The 19,737-nt window shown below is 38.4% G+C and overlaps 1 protein-coding gene across 2 annotated transcripts in view; it reads right to left on the bottom strand.

The window, feature by feature from the left end:
• Positions 1-17,428, bottom strand: part of LOC149015983 (transmembrane emp24 domain-containing protein p24delta3-like) — a 47,435-nt gene extending 30,007 nt beyond the window's left edge. Inside the window, exons 1-3 of one of the 2 annotated variants that reach the window (XM_089156987.1) lie at positions 17,324-17,428; positions 17,003-17,218; positions 6,397-6,606 (exon numbers count right to left, since the gene is read on the bottom strand). In XM_089156987.1, the coding sequence (XP_089013113.1) occupies positions 6,397-6,606; positions 17,003-17,197 (405 nt within the window). In that variant the 5' untranslated portion in view covers positions 17,198-17,218; positions 17,324-17,428. Of the gene's footprint in view, positions 1-6,396; positions 6,607-17,002 lie in introns of both variants that reach the window. The other variant, XM_089156986.1, reaches the window with a different exon arrangement.
• Positions 17,429-19,737: the final 2,309 nt, after the last annotated feature.

The following is a 19,737-nucleotide window of genomic DNA, read 5'->3' as shown; positions in this document are numbered from 1 at the left end:
TCAAGCAAAGCGTGGTAGATTCTTCCATGTTTACACGCAAAACCCAATATACAATGATAGTATTGTTGTTATACGTAGATGATATAATATTGACATAAGCCAATGAAGCTGCAATTCAAGAGGTTATTCAAAGCCTGAGCAAAGAATTTGCAATGAAAGATTTGGGATACTTGCATTACTTCTTGGGAATTGAGGCTAATCGAAGTTCAAATGGTCTTTTACTCACTCAAAGTAAATAGTCCATCGATTTATTAAAGTCTATAGAAATAGAGACTTCAAAGCCATGCACAACCCTAATTGCAGTTGAAACAAAGTTATCATCAACAACAGGTTATCCCCTACTTGATCCAACACCATACAAACAATTAGTAGGAGCCTCAATATCTGACGATCACTAGACCAAATATCTCCTATGCAGTCAATCAAGTGTGTCAGTTAATGCAATCTCCCACAGAAGATCATCTACAAGCAACAAAACGTATTTTACGTTATGTCAAGCATAGTATTGGTGCTGGTGTTCTCTTGAAACCAACCCAACTTTCTTTCATAGCTGCTTACACTGGTGCAGATTAGGCAGGATGCCTAGACACACGCCGATAAACTAGTGGGTTTTGCACTTTTCTTGGGGATAATTTATTATCATGGTCTTTCAGGGAATGATGCACAAGTTTATGAGCTACAATAAAAGCTTCATGAGACTACCCAAAAGGAACTAACTGTGGCCCAATATTATGTTGAGTTGTGATCTCTTTGGTAGGAGTTGGATCATTATGGGGATTATCACTCCACTAATCCATATGACGTGACTACTTATAGGAAGCACGTTGCGAAGATTCAGGTATATGAGTTCTTGGCAGGTTTGAATATGGAGTATGATCAGATCAGAGTGCAAGTATTAAGTCGTTCTCCCTTTCCTACACTTGAACAGTCTTATGCCCTTGTTCAGTGTGAGGGAAAGCTGTCGATTAGCCATGCTTCATACTCCTATTGTGGAGAAATCAACCTTACAGTCTGTTAGCACTAAATCTTATTCGGCTAAGGAGATTGTCAAATGTGAGCACTGTCACAAACCATATCATACCAAGGCCAATTGTTGGAAGCTCCATAGGAAGCCTACTGATTTTGAGCAAAAAAGAGCACAAAGAAGGGGAAAACCGAAAGCCAATCTTTCTGAGACAGTTTCCACAACACCCTCTGTAGACATTGGTTTTTCACTAGAGGAGTTAGCTACTTTGCGACGTAATCTCCAGTCTTCTACTGCCATTACAACCTCTATTACTGCTTCCTCCACTACCCATACCAATTCCTACCTTGCTACTTCAAGTAAAACTTTTACAGGCTACTATGTTTCTTCAATTTCTGCTCCCTAGATCATTGATACAAGAGCCACCAATCATATGACAGGTTCATCCTCTTTTTTCTTACATTATGCTCCAACTTTCGGAAAAGATAAAGTTCGAATTGCTAATGGCTCCTATTCTTCCATTGCTGGAAAATGGACCATTCAGCATCCTCCATCACTTTCTCTGTCTAAAGTTTTACACGTTCCCCCTTTCTTTACTAACTTGCTCTCTATCAGTAGTCTTACACATGCCTTGAATTGTAAAGTGACTTTTTTCCCATCTTACTATGTCTTCCAAGACCAGGTAACAGGGAAGGAGATTGGACGTGGTAAACTAGACAATGGACTTTATCTGTTGGAGCCAATTGGAGGATCTACTTTTGCTCTGACTGCATCTCCTAATCAGGCCCATTCGGTAATATCAGACCTTCAGCAGTGGCACCGTAGGCTAGGTCACCCCCCTCTAAGAACTCTTAAGAAAGTATTTCTCGATTTAGTTTCTTCTTGTAAAAAGGATGAATTTTTTTGTGAAGCTTGCATTTTTGCGAAGTAGATTCGTTCTCCTTATTTACCTTCTCTTCATAATAGAAAATCTATTCCTTTTGGACTCATTCATGCCAACGTGTGTTTATTACTGGCTATAAGTACTTTGTTACTTTTATTGATTGTCACTCTCGTTCTACATGGATTTATATTTTAAAACAAAAAAAATGAGGTTTTTCGATGTTTTCATGATTTTCATAATATGATTAAGACTCAGTTCAATGCCACTGTGAAGATCCTTCACAGTGACAATGGCACAGAGTATATTGATGGCAAATTTCAGCGATATCTCTCTAACTCTGGCATAATACACTAGACCAGTTGTGTTGATACTGCTGCTCAAAATGGGGTTGCTGAAAGGAAGAATCTGCATCTTTTAGAGATAGCCCGTTCACTTATGATTGCTATTAATGTCCCTGACCAATACTGGAGTGATGTTATACTCACTACATCTTACCTTATGAATAAGATGCCCAGTAGGATACTTGGTTTTAAATGTCCTAATGAGCTTCTCCAAGGAACCACTTCTTTTATTATTCCCCCAAAGGTTTTTGGATGTCTCTGTTATGCTAGAATCACAGCCCATCAAAGTAACCTGGCTCCCCATAGCCTACGCTGCATTTTTCAAGGGTATTCTACTATTCAGAAAGGGTACAAATGTTATCATCCTCCTTCCAGGAAAACCATTGTCTCTATGGATGTCATTTTTAATGAGTCTTGCCCTTACTATACACCTCTCCAAGGAGAGAGTCCTAGAGGAGGGGTGCTATTTCCAACTCTAGACCTTTCTATCACACCACCACAACACAACTTATGAGTTCAAGAAGTGTTTCCTGACCAGGGGGAGACTTCAACCTGTATACCTGAGGACTCTAATTCCCCCCCCCCCTTTTCAACTTTTTTGAACCATGTGAAGAACCTGATCAGGGGGAGACCACTCCTATGAGGCACACTATGAGGTATTTCAAAATAAGATTGACCAAAATAAGGAGGTGCACTTATCGAGGAAGAATTACAACCAGGCTAAAGCAGGTGGAGAAAGTACTTACCACTTCAATCTCCTATTCCAAGAATCGATTCTAGTATTCCCCTTGAGGTATCTTCTTCTGATCTTCGTATTGCTGTTAGAAAAGGAGTCAGATCTTGTACTCAGCATCCCATAGCTAAATATGTCTCTTATGACTCTTTGTCCGACTCTTATCGTGCCTTCATATCCTCTCTATCATCTATATCTATTCCTAAAAGTGGGCAGGAAGCCTATGCTAATAAAAGATGGAAGGCAGTTATGGTAGAGGAAATGCAGGCAATGAAGAAAAATGATACTTGGGAGTTGGTTACACTTCCACCAGGAAAAAAAACAGTAGGCTACAAATGGGTGTTTGTGATTGAACAAAATATGGATGGATCAGTCATTGAAGGCTAGACTAGTTGCAAAGGGGTTTACCCAGACCTATGGGATTGATTATTAGTAGACTTTTGCCCTCGTTGCGAAACTGAACACTGTCAGAGTTCTGTTGTCTGTAGCTGTGAACAAAGACTAGAACTTGCACCAACTAGACGTAAAGAATGCCTTCTTATATGGGGAGTTAGAGGAAGAAGTCTATATGGAAATCCCACATGGTTTCTCCAATGACAATACTGCAGGGAAAGTTTGTCGGTTGAAGAGGTCAATTTATGGGTTAAAACAATCTCCTAGATGCTAATTTGGACGCCTCCTGAAGGCAATGACTTCTATTGGGTACAAGCAAAGCAATGTTGATCATACACTATTTGTCAAGAAGTCAGGTACTAACATCACACTTCTCATTGTTTATGTAGACGATATTGTCATCACAGGGAATGATGGTGAAGAAATTCAAAGGTTGAAGGACTTTCTTAACAGAGAGTTTGAGATTAAAGATCTAGGGAAGTTAAAGTATTTCTTAGGGATTGAGGTGACTCGATCAAAGAATGGTATATTCCTTTCCCAAAGAAAGTATGTCCTAGATTTATTATCAGAAGTGGGAATGTTAGGGGTGTAAAGCAGTTGATACCCTTATTGAAGCTGGAGCTAAACTCAAAGAAAAAGAGGGAGAACCAGTGGACAAAGGAAGATACCAAAGGCTGGTAGGAAGGCTTATTTACTTGTCCCACACCAAGCCAGACATAGCTTATGCCGTGGGGATAGTGAGCCAATTCATGCATGATCCATATTTAGCTCATATGAAGGTTGTTACCAGAATACTACAGTATTTGAAGGGAACTCTTGGAAAAGGAATACTTTTGTCACCCACTAATAATCTAAGAGTAGAACACTGATGCAGACTGGGCTGGATCTCTAGACAAGAAATCAATTTCAAGTTATTCTACCTTTTTTGAAGGTAATCTAGTTACTTGGAGAAGTAAGAAACAAAATGCGGTAGCTTTATTCAGTACTGAAGCTAATTATAGAGCTATGGTTCGTGGAGTTTGTGAGCTACTATGGTTGAAAGGCTTGCTACAAGATATTGGAGTCCAAGTTCCAAACCCTATGATGTTATATTGTGACAAAAAGGCTGCTATTAGTATTGCTAATAATCTGGTGCAACATGATCGAACTAAGCACATTGAAATTGACAGGTTTTTTGATCAAAGGAAAGTTGGAACAATGGCTTATCTGCATGCCTTTTGTGAGGTCTGGAGACCAAGTGGCAGATGTTTTCACTAAGGGTTTGAAAGGAGGTTTCCTTCCTATTATAGGCAAGTTGGGCATGACTAATATCTACGCCTCAACTTGAGGGGGAATGTTGGTTGAGTTCTACTAGGAGTTCAATTCTATTAGAGTTTGTGTTCATGTAAATTTCTATTTCTTGTCACCCAAGTAAGGGTATTTATGTAATAGTGTTCTTTCCACTTTATTATAAATAAATGGCTTGAGATCACACTGACACAATAAGCCATTCTACCAACATAGTGTTTTCTCAACAGACTGCTGGCCCTCTTGGTATTTGGACTGAACTCTTGGTTGCCAATTCTCCACTAGATCTGTGTTATAATGTTATGGTTGTTTTTATTGGAATGGTGGATCACTCAACTGTTATTATTTTACAAATAAAATCTTGTTAATGCCAAATTGACTCCAGTTTTGATTTAGCAATGGTTTTACATCAGTTACGAACTTTGGGTATTCAACCTATGAGTTTAAGAGCTGCTGATTCTGTCTCTCAGGACCTTGCTTGCCTCCGGAATACCTTAGATTATATGGAATTAGATTGGTCTGTGTTTATTGATCCTGTGTTATGGGTTGCAGCGTTTTCTTTCGAGGCAGTAGCAAATACCAGCTGGGCCTTTCGTTTTGTGGAGGGAGGACAATGATTGGTACAGCAGTTGAGTAAAATGTCGCATGGTGATTTGGTGGAAGCTCTAACTTTGCCCTTTTTGTTGCACAATAGTCGTTGATCAAGGAGAGCAAGCTGTGTATTATTTGTTTTAACACCCCACAGCTGGAGGATCTTTTAACCCAACCTAAGACTGCTTGACCATATTATTTGATCCCTTAGTTACTTGAAATCTCTAAATCTTTTTCAGAATCTGGATTTTGTATGGGTACCAATTCTCCCGTGATGATGTTGGCACATCTCTAGCTATTTTGGCATTACAACAGAGTACTCAACTCGGTATGCAACTCTCATGTCTGTATTTTGTTTTGGCTGCACAGAAAAAGATACTGTAATAGATACCTCCGGGATTAAGATATGGGGCAAAATAAAGAGGATTATATAACCTCCATTTGGCAAAGAGTGTTGTCTAGAGAGAGAGAGAGAAAGAGAGAGAGAGAGAGAGAGAGAGAGAGAGAGAGTCTCCGCATTAATCAATAACTGTTATCTCCAGGCATCACCATTCCCTGCCCCAAACGACCCCCCCCCCCAAACACAGATCAATGATTCTCAAAGAGAACATAAGCACAGCACCATAGATACACCCTCTTTCCTTATCCCTTCCTAGAATCCAGCACACACCTGAGAGAGAAAGAGGCACCATTCATCAAGGATCTAAGTTAACTCCAAGGAGAGAAAATGATAAGTGAGATCCAATAACCAATAAATTACTTCCCCATTTGTAGAGATGGACCCCTTGCCTAAACTTGAGGAAGTCCACTTTCACCATATGCAAAAATGAGACAAAAAATGCTACAGCTACCATGGGATGGTTTCCACCTATGCTTCTTAGAACTGTAATATATTACTTCCCCATTTGTAGAGATGGACCCCTTGCCTAAACTTGAGGAAGTCCACTTTCACCATATGCAAAAATGAGACAAAAAATGCTACAGCTACCATGGGATGGTTTCCACCTATTCTTCTTAGAACTGTGCTGGAAACCTTCTGACAAAATTCCACACTAGCCCAAAACTATCAAAATATATTTTAAGGTTCCAATTTTTAACCAAGAAATTTCACATTTCAGTTTCCCAGACAAAATGAATATCCAAACTGAGGTTTTAATGCCTAATTAAAAACATAATAGGAAGCACAAATCCATTACTACCATACCTCAATTTTCTCTTTCTTGGCAACAGAGTCCCAGTCCTTTGCTGCAATTCCAATCCTCCAGTCCAGGTTGACACTTGCCCCTCCTGCTTTATTAGGGCCATCAACCCAAAAACATGCTAGGTAGTTCCCAGCTTCAGTGGTTGTGAATGCAAACTGGCCGTGGGTAACATTCTCTGTTTGATGAAGGATGTTCCCATATGGTGAAGAGACCTACAGAAGAAGTATTCAGTGTGAATTATTGTTTTACAATCTGCAAAACAAGTACCCTGATGTTACCCCAAGTATAACTGCCAGACAAATCTCATCTTAAAGAATTTTAAATCTACCTGATTATATACTTCTAGAACTCAGGCCGACCCACATTAATGAATATGACAAATTGTCTTTTACCTTTTTTCACTCTTTGATTGGGGTTTCTTGGAGCAATGAATGCATCCAATCAAGGAAAGTTCTGTAACTTCTCTTTAGAATAGAAGCTCAATAGTGATCAGTAATCTGACCACAAAAATAAGTATCAGACATCCTCAGAATACCAATAACAATACTTGCTGTGAGCAGACTAAGCCAAATTTCTTTTGGTCATTGATGCTCTAGTAGCAAAAAAACACCCCAAGTATAATTGGTGCAGCTAAAGAAGTTCTAGGCAACCTTGAAGGAAAGCAACGTACTGAACTTGTTGGCTGTATGCTTAAGTTCAAACAAGGTGAGAGGTCTAGATCAAAATTTTGAGAAAGAGCCAGTATGAGGAATGTTTCCAACAGTATGGCTGTATAAGTTCAAGCTGCCTCAAACAAGGTGAGAGATCAAAATTTTGAGAAAGAGCCAGTATGATGAATGTTTCCAACAGTATAAAATTGCCACAATGAAACTAAGGAGAGTAGAGAAACTAAGGAATAAGAAATACAAGGATTTTGATAGGCGATTGGGCACCAAAATAGCGTATAGTAAATCAACTACAAAGAGGGAGAAGAAGAGTAGGTATTTCAAGGGGAGGATTGGAAGGTCTAAATAAATGATGAGAAAATTCAAGAAACCTGGAAAATTATTTCCATTGTTTACTGAAAGAAAAACAATACAAATAAGACAGTAGGTATCATAACTCCCAAGAAACCACAAACCTTATATCTATACAGAAGATTAATATGCTTGAAATAATATAAGCTTTCAAGGGATAAAATAGGTAAAGCATTGGGTCCAGATGGTATACTAATAGAGGAGTGAAAAGCTTATAATTTAGTAGAGTAACTTCGCAAATGAAGCTGTTTCTATCTAATATTAATGGAGGAGAAGCATTATGATGGATATATAAAAATAAAGGTGATACTGAAAGCTATAGTAACTACAGAGGATATAACTTACAAACAATACTATGAAACTATGGACGAGAGAATTGACAAACTTCTGAGACAAAATAATAGTCACAATTCTTTTCTTTTTTTGAGCCAGAAAGATGAAATGGTGGTAGTTATTTCTTTTCTTAACAGATCAATAGAAAGATAAAGAGAATATAAAATGTGTATTTATTAGATTGACTTAGTTACTAGAGCGATAATTTGGCAGGTGTTTTAATAAGTAGACATAATTAAAGATGTAAAAAAAGGTGTACTGATCAATATAAGGACTCTTAGGTAATGAATTCCTAGTTCCAGTTTAATTATATCAAGGATTTGCCTTAGGGATGCTCATAGGTTCAAGTCTGGAAATAAGCTTTTTTCTATGAAAGCAAAGGTAAGGCACCATACATTATGACCTTCCCCAAACCCTGCAGTGGTGGGAGCCTCAGGTGGGAGCCTCATGCATTGGGTATGCACTTTTTTACATTATAAATCTCTTGACAAGAGACATTAAGATCAAGTCCCTTTCACTGAAAAAAAAAACAGATCAAGTCCCTTGGACTCTTGGAACATATTTTTGTGTTGATGATGTATGTTTGGTGGATAAAAACAAAGACTAATAAAAATTCAGCTGATAATCATAGACGTCAAGTAGTCACTTAGGTGCGTGCTGCCAAGGCATCCAAGCAGACTCTGGGTGGTCTAGGCAGCCTCATTGGCAATCAACATTTGCCCTTTTTTATGCCTGATATTATTTACGCTTACTAAAGTATTAATCATAAATAAGAAAATATCCCCCCAATTTTAATCCAGTCAAAATACTAAAAAAATCCCCCCCCCCCAAGTTCAAGAACAAAAGTTGAATTTTCTATAGTATGTGAATTTGCAACTTTTTAAAGCTAAACTTCTTCTCAAATCTAAAGACTCCATAAATCTAAATACGATAAAGCATTGTTCAAAATGAAAAGTGCGGTGAAATATTCATATAATTTAATACCAAAAAAATTGTTTCATTATAGAGTGACTTTGACAGCATTTACAGACACCAGTTAAAGTTTGACCAGCACATAACTCATCCAATATAATTCATATTTAAGCAAATACAGGACTACTTAGAAGCTGATTTTGTGGTCGACATAATAAATTTTCATGTAAAACTAAGATCTCATCTCAGGGAGACAAATGACTGGGGATGAAACCACTCAGTGGGATAGTCCTCACTCAGTTCAAGACTGAGACAAAGAAGCTGTTGCATATCATTTGGAATGGCACAGACTCAGATCAAAGCACAAGCCAGTGGCAATACCAGGAAGATCCGAATGAATTGCTTTCCGGGGCCCGGGCAGCACCATTGACCAGCCATAAGAAGCCCTGACTGTAATGACATTGAGATAACGCTGGAAACCTAACAACTAACCTAATCCAATCAGGATAATACAAAAGAAATAACAGAAGTTAAGAGAAAACAAGCACTACAACTCCAACTAACTAAAAACTCCTTATTCCAGTTGTGGTGAAGAACAATTGTCACCAATATAAACTGTTCTGTGGCCTGTTTCGACACCTAAATGCGCTCGGATGTTTTTCTACACCCATTACATGGCATATGGGCTACGTCCCGTACGAAACTTAATAGCATACAATCTAGTTGATTCAAGCAAGTCAAGAATGAGAGTCTCATCAGTTCATGTTGGAGAATAAGTGAAAATAGCAGATTTAGGCCCAAAACAAGGGACGTTAGACATGAAATCAATGGTTTTGGGAAACATGACTTCTATGAATGGCTCGTAATGCTGCATCTTCCAAGACCTAGACCCCTTAGCAAGACTTCTGCTCGTTGCATGCCCTGCTCCACCATTGTACGAATAGCATTTCCTACTGTGGTCTGAGCAGCAAAAGGTGTCCCTCTTCTTGTGCCCTTAAATCCACAAGCACCGGCTGAGGACCAAGAAACCACTCAACCTCCTACATTTAGAACAGTCATAAAGTATTGTTGAAACTTGCTTAACCATGAATAACTCCTTTTAGCATTCTACATTCATTCTTACGTGAACCAATATGTCCATTCTCGCACACACCAATTCTTGGTGCAGGTTTTACCATATTTTATCATCTCAGAAGGGTCAACCAACCACATTGCATATTAGTACTTATCGGGTATAGAATAGATTTGCTTCTCTTTGTTCCTACATGTTCCATTACAATCAACGGAATGGAATAAATATTCACCCTTGCTACAAAATAATTCAGTGAAATGGGAGATTCATAGCAAAGTCTTTACCAATGTGATCAATGTGATGGAGTTACATAATATCTATTTTATTGGATAAAAAACGACTGATTGTGCGCTCCAAACTGTGTGGAGATCCTGACTTACTGTTTAGGGTGTTTTTGGTACATGGGCATTCTGGTCTTTTTTCTTTAAATAGAGTTCTCCACCTGTTTCTTATATAATCTCTCAAGAGGTTGAGAGAGGTAGAAAATGGCTACTGCTGTATCTATTCTTCTTCTTCATAGTGAGAAACCATCCATAGCCTTCAGGTGAACCACTTAAACCTAGTCTTGCGTGTGTTTCTTGAGTTGCTTTGCAAAAATTCCCACCAACTACTCATATTTCAGGTCTATTGAAGCTGCTTATTACAAAAGCCAAGAAAAAACCTTGGCCGAAGGCTCAACCATATATAAACCAACCCAAGGCTTTCTTCCATTAGAATAACACCACTTTAGACATTTATCAACATCAAGGAGCCCGACATTTCTAAATGAGTTCATAGTTGCTGCGTGAATTATATACAAAAGACAATTGGTCATCCACCAGTAAACAGATTCAGAACACCTGTAACTTTCCTGACTCAATAATAGGAGATTAAGACATGGTCTTTTTGTTTATTATATCTTGATTTCAGGGCTTCCGCTTCCACCCCCACCATCAGGCTCCACCATGTAAAAGGGTTGTCACCACACTGCGCATCACAATCTTGTACTGACTCGATGTGTCATTAGAAGTACCAAACTTTGGGTTCCTCTGGTGGGACTCATGCGCACCCGTATGTATGGCGCAATTATGTGATAGGAGATGTTCATTCCTCCGTTGTATACTTTATTGGAATAATTTAAATTAAATATTCTCAATACATAATTAGTGGGGTTTGACATCATATGGTGTTAGATAATTGACACCACAGTATGGATTAAGGATAATTAATTTGAAAAAGTTCTAATAAGTGGTAAAAAATATACTATGTTTTTTTCACATTCTGGATGTATTCTAGATGGCCTCTAAAAATGTGATTGCTGACCTACTCATGGGTGAGAAGCTTCTCGATCATGGGAACTATGAGAAGTGGCAACGGAAGTCCAGTACTACCTTAATGACCAAGATAGCCTAGAGCATCTTACCACGAAAATGACTGAACTGACCAATCCTCCCTTAGTAAGAGAGACTACCTAGTCTCGTAGAATTAAGGATCTATATGATGCTTGGATTAAGATAGACTAAAGTGCACAGTTGTTCATGCTAAATGCCATACAAGATGACCTACAAGGGGAATATGAGGGTTCCCCTACAGCTAAGTCCATGTGGGATGAGCTGAAAAGTGTTTTTGGTGGTACATCCACAACCAGACTACGAAGTATGATCCTCAAGTTTGAAATGTCCTGAATGGACCCCAAAAGTAAAATGACTGAGCACATTAGAACTGTCAAGGAAATGGTTCACAAATTAAAAGATGTTGGACATGACCTTTCTAATGAGCAATAGATCCAGGCCTTGATTAAGACCCTGCCTGATTCCTGGGCACCAATGAAACAAGTACTTGTTCACCTTGAGAGCATCAAGACATATGATAATCTAACTCAACACCTTGAGATGGAAGCAGAGCGCCTAGAGGCGATTCACACAACTGCTCTTGTTGCTCAAGCAAGTACACGTAAGGGCAAATGGCCCAAACGTAAAGGACTTAAGAGAGGGAATCAGGAGCCTACCAGGAACTTCGCACCTAGGGGAGGAATGGTCAAACAGAAACGTGGAAAGCATGGGGGTAAGAAAAACATGTCCAAAAGTAACGTGCTACAACTGCCAAAAGAAGGAACATTTTGCTCGTCATTGCATTGAGTCAAAGAAGGTACCATCTTTATCTTTTCCTTGTACCTTTGTGAGTATGCATGTTTTGGTTGCCCTAACACAATCAAATTGGATTGTTGATACAGAAGCAACCAGGAACGTCACATGGGAAAGAGGCAGTTTCATAAATTATCGCAAAGTGTCACTAGGAATGCATAGGATCTACATGGGAAACGGTGCCAATATTGATGTTCAAGGCATTGGAGCAATCCAACTTAGCTTACGAATGGGCCACACTTTGATCCTCCATGATGTACTCTATACACCAGACATGATGCATAATTTAGTTTCGGTTTCAGCACTTTTAAGTTTTGGATATTCTTTAAATTTTCCAACAGTGCTTTGGATTTGCTATTTGATGAGGCCATATGGGGCCACTACATTGTTGACAATAGATTTTTTAAATTAGATTTGATTCCGATTATCTCTAATTCTTCTTCTTTAATTGTTGACAATAATATAGAATCTATAAAATGGCATTCTAGGTTAGGCCATATTGAGAAGGATAGGATGTCACGGTTAGCTAGAGTCGGTCTTTTAGGCTCACTCGCTAAAGTAGACCTGCTCATATGTGAACCTTGTCTGGTGGAAAGGCTCATCGAAGCCTTTTGGAAAGGCACCCAGATCAACTCAACCATTAGAGTTAGTACACTCTAACATCTATGGACCCATGAATGTTAAGGCAAGACATGGAACCTCATATTTTCTCACTTTTATAGATGATCATTAGCAATATGGTTAGGTTTATTTGATCGTTCACCGTCATGAAGCATTAGATTGCTTTAAAACGCTTTGTGATAGAGGTTGGAATCATTAGGCAGGAATATAAAAATTCTGTGAACTGACCATGGACGTGAATATTTATCTGAACAATTTAAAGAATTGTGTGAAGAAAAAGGAATTGTGAGACAATTGACTATTCCTAACACTCCCCCAACAAAATGGTGCAGCAGAAAGAAGGAATAGAACTCTATTGGACAAGGTTAGGTCCATGATGGCACAAGCAAACTTCCCAATTAGTTTTTGGGGAGATGCACTTCGACCGTAGTCTATATCCTGAATAAAGTACCATCTCAGTCAATACCATCTACACCTTATGAGCTATGGAAAGGTACAAAGCCTGCGCTAGGACATTTACGACCATGGGGTTGTGCTGGGTATGTTCACACCCCTTCTCATAAGTATGAGAAGTTAGGACCAAGAGCTAAGAAATGCATCTTTGTGAGGTATCCTAATAGCTCTAAGGGATACGTTATGTATGGTGAACACCCTAGTAGAGGTATGACTGAGATTGAGTCACGAGATGTCAAATTTCTAAAAGCAGATTACCCTAGTTTATCTAATGTGCATAGAGAGCTTGACCTCTATGAGATAGAGGAGGATCACAGCATACCAAATCCTTTTGGCGAGGGTGGTGATAGAACACAACATATAGTCGCCAGAGAAGATATTGGTCATAGTGCACCAAATGGGAGCATGAATGAAGACTGTGAACCTAGTGGGAGTGTACCTAGTGGGGACACGCCCATAAACCAATGTGATCTCAATGCACGTAGAAGCACAAGAAGACAAATTCCCCATCATCGATTTGAGATTGAAGGGGACACCCTTCTGTGTGCCTTAGCTAATAATGATGAGCCTGCATCCCTAAACGAAGCGCTATCATCACATGCTAAGGACATATGGTTGGCTACTATAGAAGATGAGTTGAGTTCTATAAAAAAGAACCAAGTTTGAGAGTTAGTTGATCCTCCACCTAATTGCAAAACTATGGGGAACAAATGGGTTCTTAAAGGTTAAGCGTAAGGCCGATGGATCAATTGGCAAATATAAGGCACGACTTGTGGCGAAAAGCTACACCCAAAGAGAAGGTGTGGACTATGATAAGACATTCTCCCCAGTGATGAGGATAGCATCCTTTCGCCTTATATTGTCCATTGTGGCAAGACTAGATCTAGAACTCTTTCAAATGGACATTAAAACGGCATTTCTCAATGGAGAACTGGATGAAGAGATCTACATGGATCAACCAGTGGGTTTAAAGTCCAAGGGACATGAGCACAAAATTTGCCACCTTAAACGTTCTATATATGGCCTCAATCAAGCGTCCAGACAATGGTATTTTAGATTTCCTCATGCCATAACTTTGAATGGCTTTAATATGATTGAAGAAGATTATCGTGTGTATATGAAGCGGTCCAAGAAAGGATTCTTAGTTCTCTCTTTATATGTCGATGATATCCTTTTACCAGGGAACGACATTGACATGATTGTCGCTACTAAAGAGTGGTTGTCCTCCACATTTAACATGAAGGACATGGGCGAAGCCAACTTTGTGTTAAGCATCAAGATAGTGAGGAATCGCTCAAAGAATTTTCTTGGTTTGTCTCAACAAACTTACTTAGAGAAAGTCCTTAAACGATTCCACATGCAAAATTCCAAGCCCATTGACACATCAATGGACAAAATGTGCAGACTAAGCCTAGATAAATGCCTTAAGAATGAAGAAGAGAAAATCAAATGTCAAAAGTTCCCTATGCTTCTGCAGTTGGTAGTCTGATATATGCGATGAAGTGCATGCGCCCAGATGTCTGCTTTGTTGTTGGGATGGTCAGTCGTTACCAGAGTAACCTAGGACTTACCCATTGGCAAGCAATAAAAAGGATTTTCCATTACCTTTGTGGGACGACAAATCTCATGCTCACATTTAGTGGTTCAGATTTGAGGTTGAGAGGTTACAATGATGCTGACCGGGGCAGTGATCAAGATGAGCAAAAGTCTACCTCAAGTTATGTTTTTGTCCTTGGAGGTGGAGCTATTACTTGGAGCAGCAAGAAGCAAACATGCATTGCTTTGTCCACGATGGAGGCTAAATATGTTGTGTGCTCAGCTGTTGTTCAAGAGTTTGGCTCAGAAGATTCTTGAGAAGTCTCAGCCTATTCTCACATACAGATGATGTGGTGCTCTTACACACTGATGTACGGCAGCTTTGGCTTTTTCTAAGGATGCTAAGTTCCATGGAAAAACCAAACACATAGAGATCCACTACCATTTTATCCAAGATATGATTGTGAAGGGAGAAGTTGTCTTAAAGCACATCTCCACATCCAATATGGTGGCTGACCCATTGACTAAGCCTATACCAGAGGATGTGTTTCAGTCACATGTTAGGAGTTTGGGTCTTAAACGAGGATGATGTTTTCTTTTCTTTTTTAAGATATCTTCTTTTGGACATAATGAAATAATTTTTTTAATGTGCATATTTGACGCATGTTTATGATAAGTGAGTTAGTATATTTTTATAAAGATGTCACCAGGCATTGAATTGACCCACTCACATGGGTAATTCGCCTTGGCGCTTGTAAATAGCGAGCAAGATGAGCCTATGGGTTTGTAAGGCTTTAGGGGGCTTTTAAACCAATGACAGGCACCTTAGTTGGAACTAAGATGAGACCTCAATGGTTGAACATAGAATCATCACATTTCTGTGTTGCCTGTATTGTAGCCGATTGTGAATCTTTTATAATTGGTCATTGAATGACTGATTGTAGAAGAATCAGGTTAGGTGCCTTAGGTAGCGACTGAACCAAGATTCGTATGGCGGTTTTTTTTCTTTTGTGACACGCCCATATCAGTTTGGAGTTACGCTATAGCATGCATGTTTGTTGCATGTGCTAAAGTCAACCGATGATGAAAGTGATTGAATGGATCCCTGCTTCGTCACTGTGTGAGCCATCAGGATCACATTTTGTTGATCCTACTTATACCATTTACTTTAGATTATGCCACGAAGAGGACACCCAATGATGTCACTTTAGCTTGTTCCTTAGGATCAAGGATGATGCGGTCTCGCAGGACAAAATTGGGAAAGCAATTAAGGATAATCCAAATGGCATAAGTGCTATGGGAAAACTTTTCATTCTATACCCAATAGTGATGTGACTTATTGCCCGGACGACTTGTCATTTGACAAAGTCATGAGTACATCATATGAGGATAGTTCACATTGCTCACTATGAGGGATCGAGAGTGTGGAACTGGGTATAATTGAATTGTTTAGGGTATAATGAGATAATTTCGAGTGATGTGCTATGTTGGTTAGATGGAGACTTAACATAGCACTCCTACCCTAGATACATCTCTTAGGCCACACATTCCATTTCTAAATTGAAAGGATTAGAGTTGATGAGAGCATTTGGATAACTCCGCTACCTTGTGGCGAGTGAGAGATGTTAATCGTAGTGGGTGGGTCCCACTACAATTTGCGCCATAAGTGGCGACGAGACGGTTATGTAGTCCAGGGATGTCTACTCCTCTATTTAGTTGAGTCTAAGCATGACTCTAATATTGATTTCCCTCATTTGGATAAGTCTAAGTAAAACCATAATTAAGGAATTGGGGTTGAGGGAACATATTATAAATAGAGAGGATGGAATACCAAATAGAGGACCGATAATAGAATACTCTCCTATGCTCTACGAATTCTCCAAGCTAATCTTGAACCCCAATCACTTAGATTCGTGGATTTAAAAACGTGGAAATAACCTATAGAGTACACAAGGCAAATAAGGGAACACAAAGTCACCTCCAGTGTCTAGATCCATTGCAGTCAAGGTAAAAGATCTAAAACTCTTCCTCTTATGATTTTAATTTACAATTGGAAAGGTGGGAACAAGAAGCATCCTTAGAACACTGCTCAGCAGAACGATACATTTAAACAGTTAATAACAGCAAGAAAGATTTAATTATTCAATTATTTATTAGCTGACGATCTTGCATGTCATGGTTCTGTTCCTTACTAACATCTTTCGTCACGTATCAAAAAACAGGGGGAAACCATCTTATTGACATAAAAATCGAAAGCATTCGACCAACACAAATGGTTCTGTTCCTCACTAACATATTTCGTCACGTATCAAAAATAGGGGGGAGCCATCTTACTGACATAAAAATCGAAGCATTCGATCAACAAATTCCCAACCATCCCAAAATATATTCAAGAAAATCGTAGGAAAACTTACTCACCACCAACAAAAGAAATGAGCAACATGAACCAAATATTAAAGGCCCCAAATTGTTTGATGGAAAAAGAAGCTTAAACAAAATATTTGGCAACGCAGAGAAGATAAAACTCAAGATCTAGAATTACCTTGGCAGAGATGGTAGGAATCTGGCGAGAAAGATCGTCGGAAACAACAGTATAATCAGCCAAGACGACGACGTTGTTCTGGATTTCGTCTGAAACACACTTAATTCCTGAACCAGGAACATTCAACCAAATAGCCTGTCCCAAAGGTAGAAAAACACTAATGCACCATAGCAAAACCAAGAAATCCTTCCCCATTATCTTCCACGTGTAGAAATTCTGGTCAGTACAGAGCGAAAGAAACTAAGCTTCAACGAAGAAACAAGAAATAGCAAAGAAACTGAGGATCAGATCAGATCTAAATGCCTTCCTTTTAGTGATTACTTGTGTTGATTATTAGTGCGAATTTGAGATTTTGAGAAGTGGCTTCCTGAAACTGATGATTAATCCACTTTGGAACACTTGAAGGTTTATTTCGAAAAGAGCTGGTCAGGTGGAAGGAAATGTCAGCAGACAACTACAAATCCGGCGGTTATAACAAAGAATTATCGAAAAACAAAAAAAAGAATAATAAAGTAATGTGACACGTGTTTAATTTCACCATTGGATAATTTGGACACAGGATCAATTGGGTGGGGAATTTATTATTATTATTTTTAAGCATTGATATGTCTCAGATTAAAATTTTGTCTCACACCTCATTAAAAATGTGATTTTTTTTTTTAATCTGAGGTTCATCCTAACCAACTTGCACGCACCACAATTACGTCATTATGAGAGCTTTTATATAATAAATATAGAAAGGGCTTCGCCCCTGGCCCCGAAGGGTTCAAACTCTGACTTCCTATGTGGAAGCATTGGTCTTTTACCAACTGAGCCATCTCTCGGGGTTAGTAAATGATTTTAGTGCGAGATGAATTACAAGATATAAAGTTGGGTGGAAAGTAAGAAATGAATAGAGAAAATCTAAATTCAATCTAGTTCACCTTCTTGTGACGGTTTTGAACCACAAACACAAAGTAAGGGAAGGGGCTTACATGTAAATATTAAAAATTTAAATATAAAAATCTAAGTAAACTTCTATGGGACCACCCCTATTATATATGATGGGTAATTTTTATCTAGACCTCTGAGGTTTGGTCTATGTCATTTTAGTCCAAAAAAATTGAGACTTTGCATATGCCTCCCCTGTACTATCAATTTAAGGACAAATTATCACTTTTATGACCAATTTGCCCCCCTTTTTTTAATTTAATTTTTTTATTTTTACATTTTAAGGGGTTAAAGTTTTTTAATTTACAAAATCAAACCCCCTTCATTACCCAATTCCCAAATCCCTAGTTCTACCAATTCTAAATCCTTATTTTCCAAATCTTAATTGAAGATTTGGAAATGAAAATTAATGTGTGAAATGTAATCTCCAACTCAAAGAAACCAGATCTTGAAAACCAGAAACCATCTCAAACACGTTGAAATCAGAAACCAGAAACCATCTCAAACACGTTGAAATCAGAAACCAGAAACCAACTTAAACATGCTGAAATGCAGAAACCAGAAACATGTAGAAACAAATCTTGAACTGAGAAAACTAGAAACGCATAACCAAAACCACAGAACCAGAAACGCCGATCTGACAAGAAGAACTAGAAGAAACTATCAACTCAAACCCTGATCTTCATCTGAAACACTGATTTGCATCTGAAAATAGAGCAATGCAAAGTTAGAAAAATTATCCGTAAATCTCATTGGAAAAGCTAAAGAGGTTCTCAGAAGAAGAGGAACATAGATCGGAGGAACGAATTTCAAAAATCAAGAAAAGGTTCAAGAACAGCCAGTTCTTTGAACCACATCAAGTAAAAGGAACCAGGGTAAAACGAAGCGGGTAATATTGAGAGACCATGTCTATGGTCTTCTTAAAGAGACAGGTACGATTTTCAACAGAGGCACCATCTATCTAAAGGTTCCTCAAGGCTCCAAAGCCATTCTGCTGAAAAATATCTACTTAGCCTGTGATCCAAAACCAATCTGGTCGAAGAACTTATCGAAACATGTAGAAAATGGAAGTGAGGCTGGCTCGGTGTGACTCAATATTTCTTGTTTCAATTTACTTCATTTGATTTCTAGTCGATTTGATTTCAGCGTTTGAGATCTGAGCTTCTAAGTACCTTAATTCCATCTTTTGGGCTCTCTTCTCTTTCTATTCAAAACGCAAACACCTCTTCTTGTTCACGAGTTGGAGATTAGGTTCCACCCATTAATTTTCATTTCCTAATCTTCAACTAAGATTTGAAAAATAATGATTTAGAATTGGTAGAACCAAGGATTTGGGAATCGGGTAATGAAGGAAGGTCTGATTTTGTAAATTAATAAACTTTAACCCCTTAAAATGTTAAAAAAAAGTTAAAAAAAAAATAAGGGCAAATTTGTCATAGAAGTGATAATTTGTCCTTAAATTGACTTTTTCTATAGTACAGGGGAGGCAAATGCAATGTCTCAGCTTTTTTTGGACTAAAAATGACATAGACAAAACCTCGGGGGTTCAAATGAAAATTACTCTTATATGATTTAAAATCATTAAGGGAGGGAAGTACATTATTTTCCCCTAATGGGAAGTTGATTTGGACTTACAAATGCAATTTTTCACACGTTCATATGCATTATTATTAAATCTCAAAAATACTAAATATCAAGACTGAAAATCGCATGGAAGAAACCCACATGCTAGGAAATAGAAAGTCAAGGCGTGGGTTAATTCATGGCTTGGAATAAGGAAATTAAATCACTAGCATGTTTTTTTT

This window comes from Hakea prostrata, chromosome 5 (assembly GCF_041222555.1).
Source record: "Hakea prostrata isolate BN-2017 chromosome 5, UWA_Hpros_2, whole genome shotgun sequence".
NCBI classification, from domain to species: Eukaryota; Viridiplantae; Streptophyta; class Magnoliopsida; order Proteales; family Proteaceae; genus Hakea; species Hakea prostrata.
This window is presented reverse-complemented; position numbering and strand designations above follow the sequence as displayed.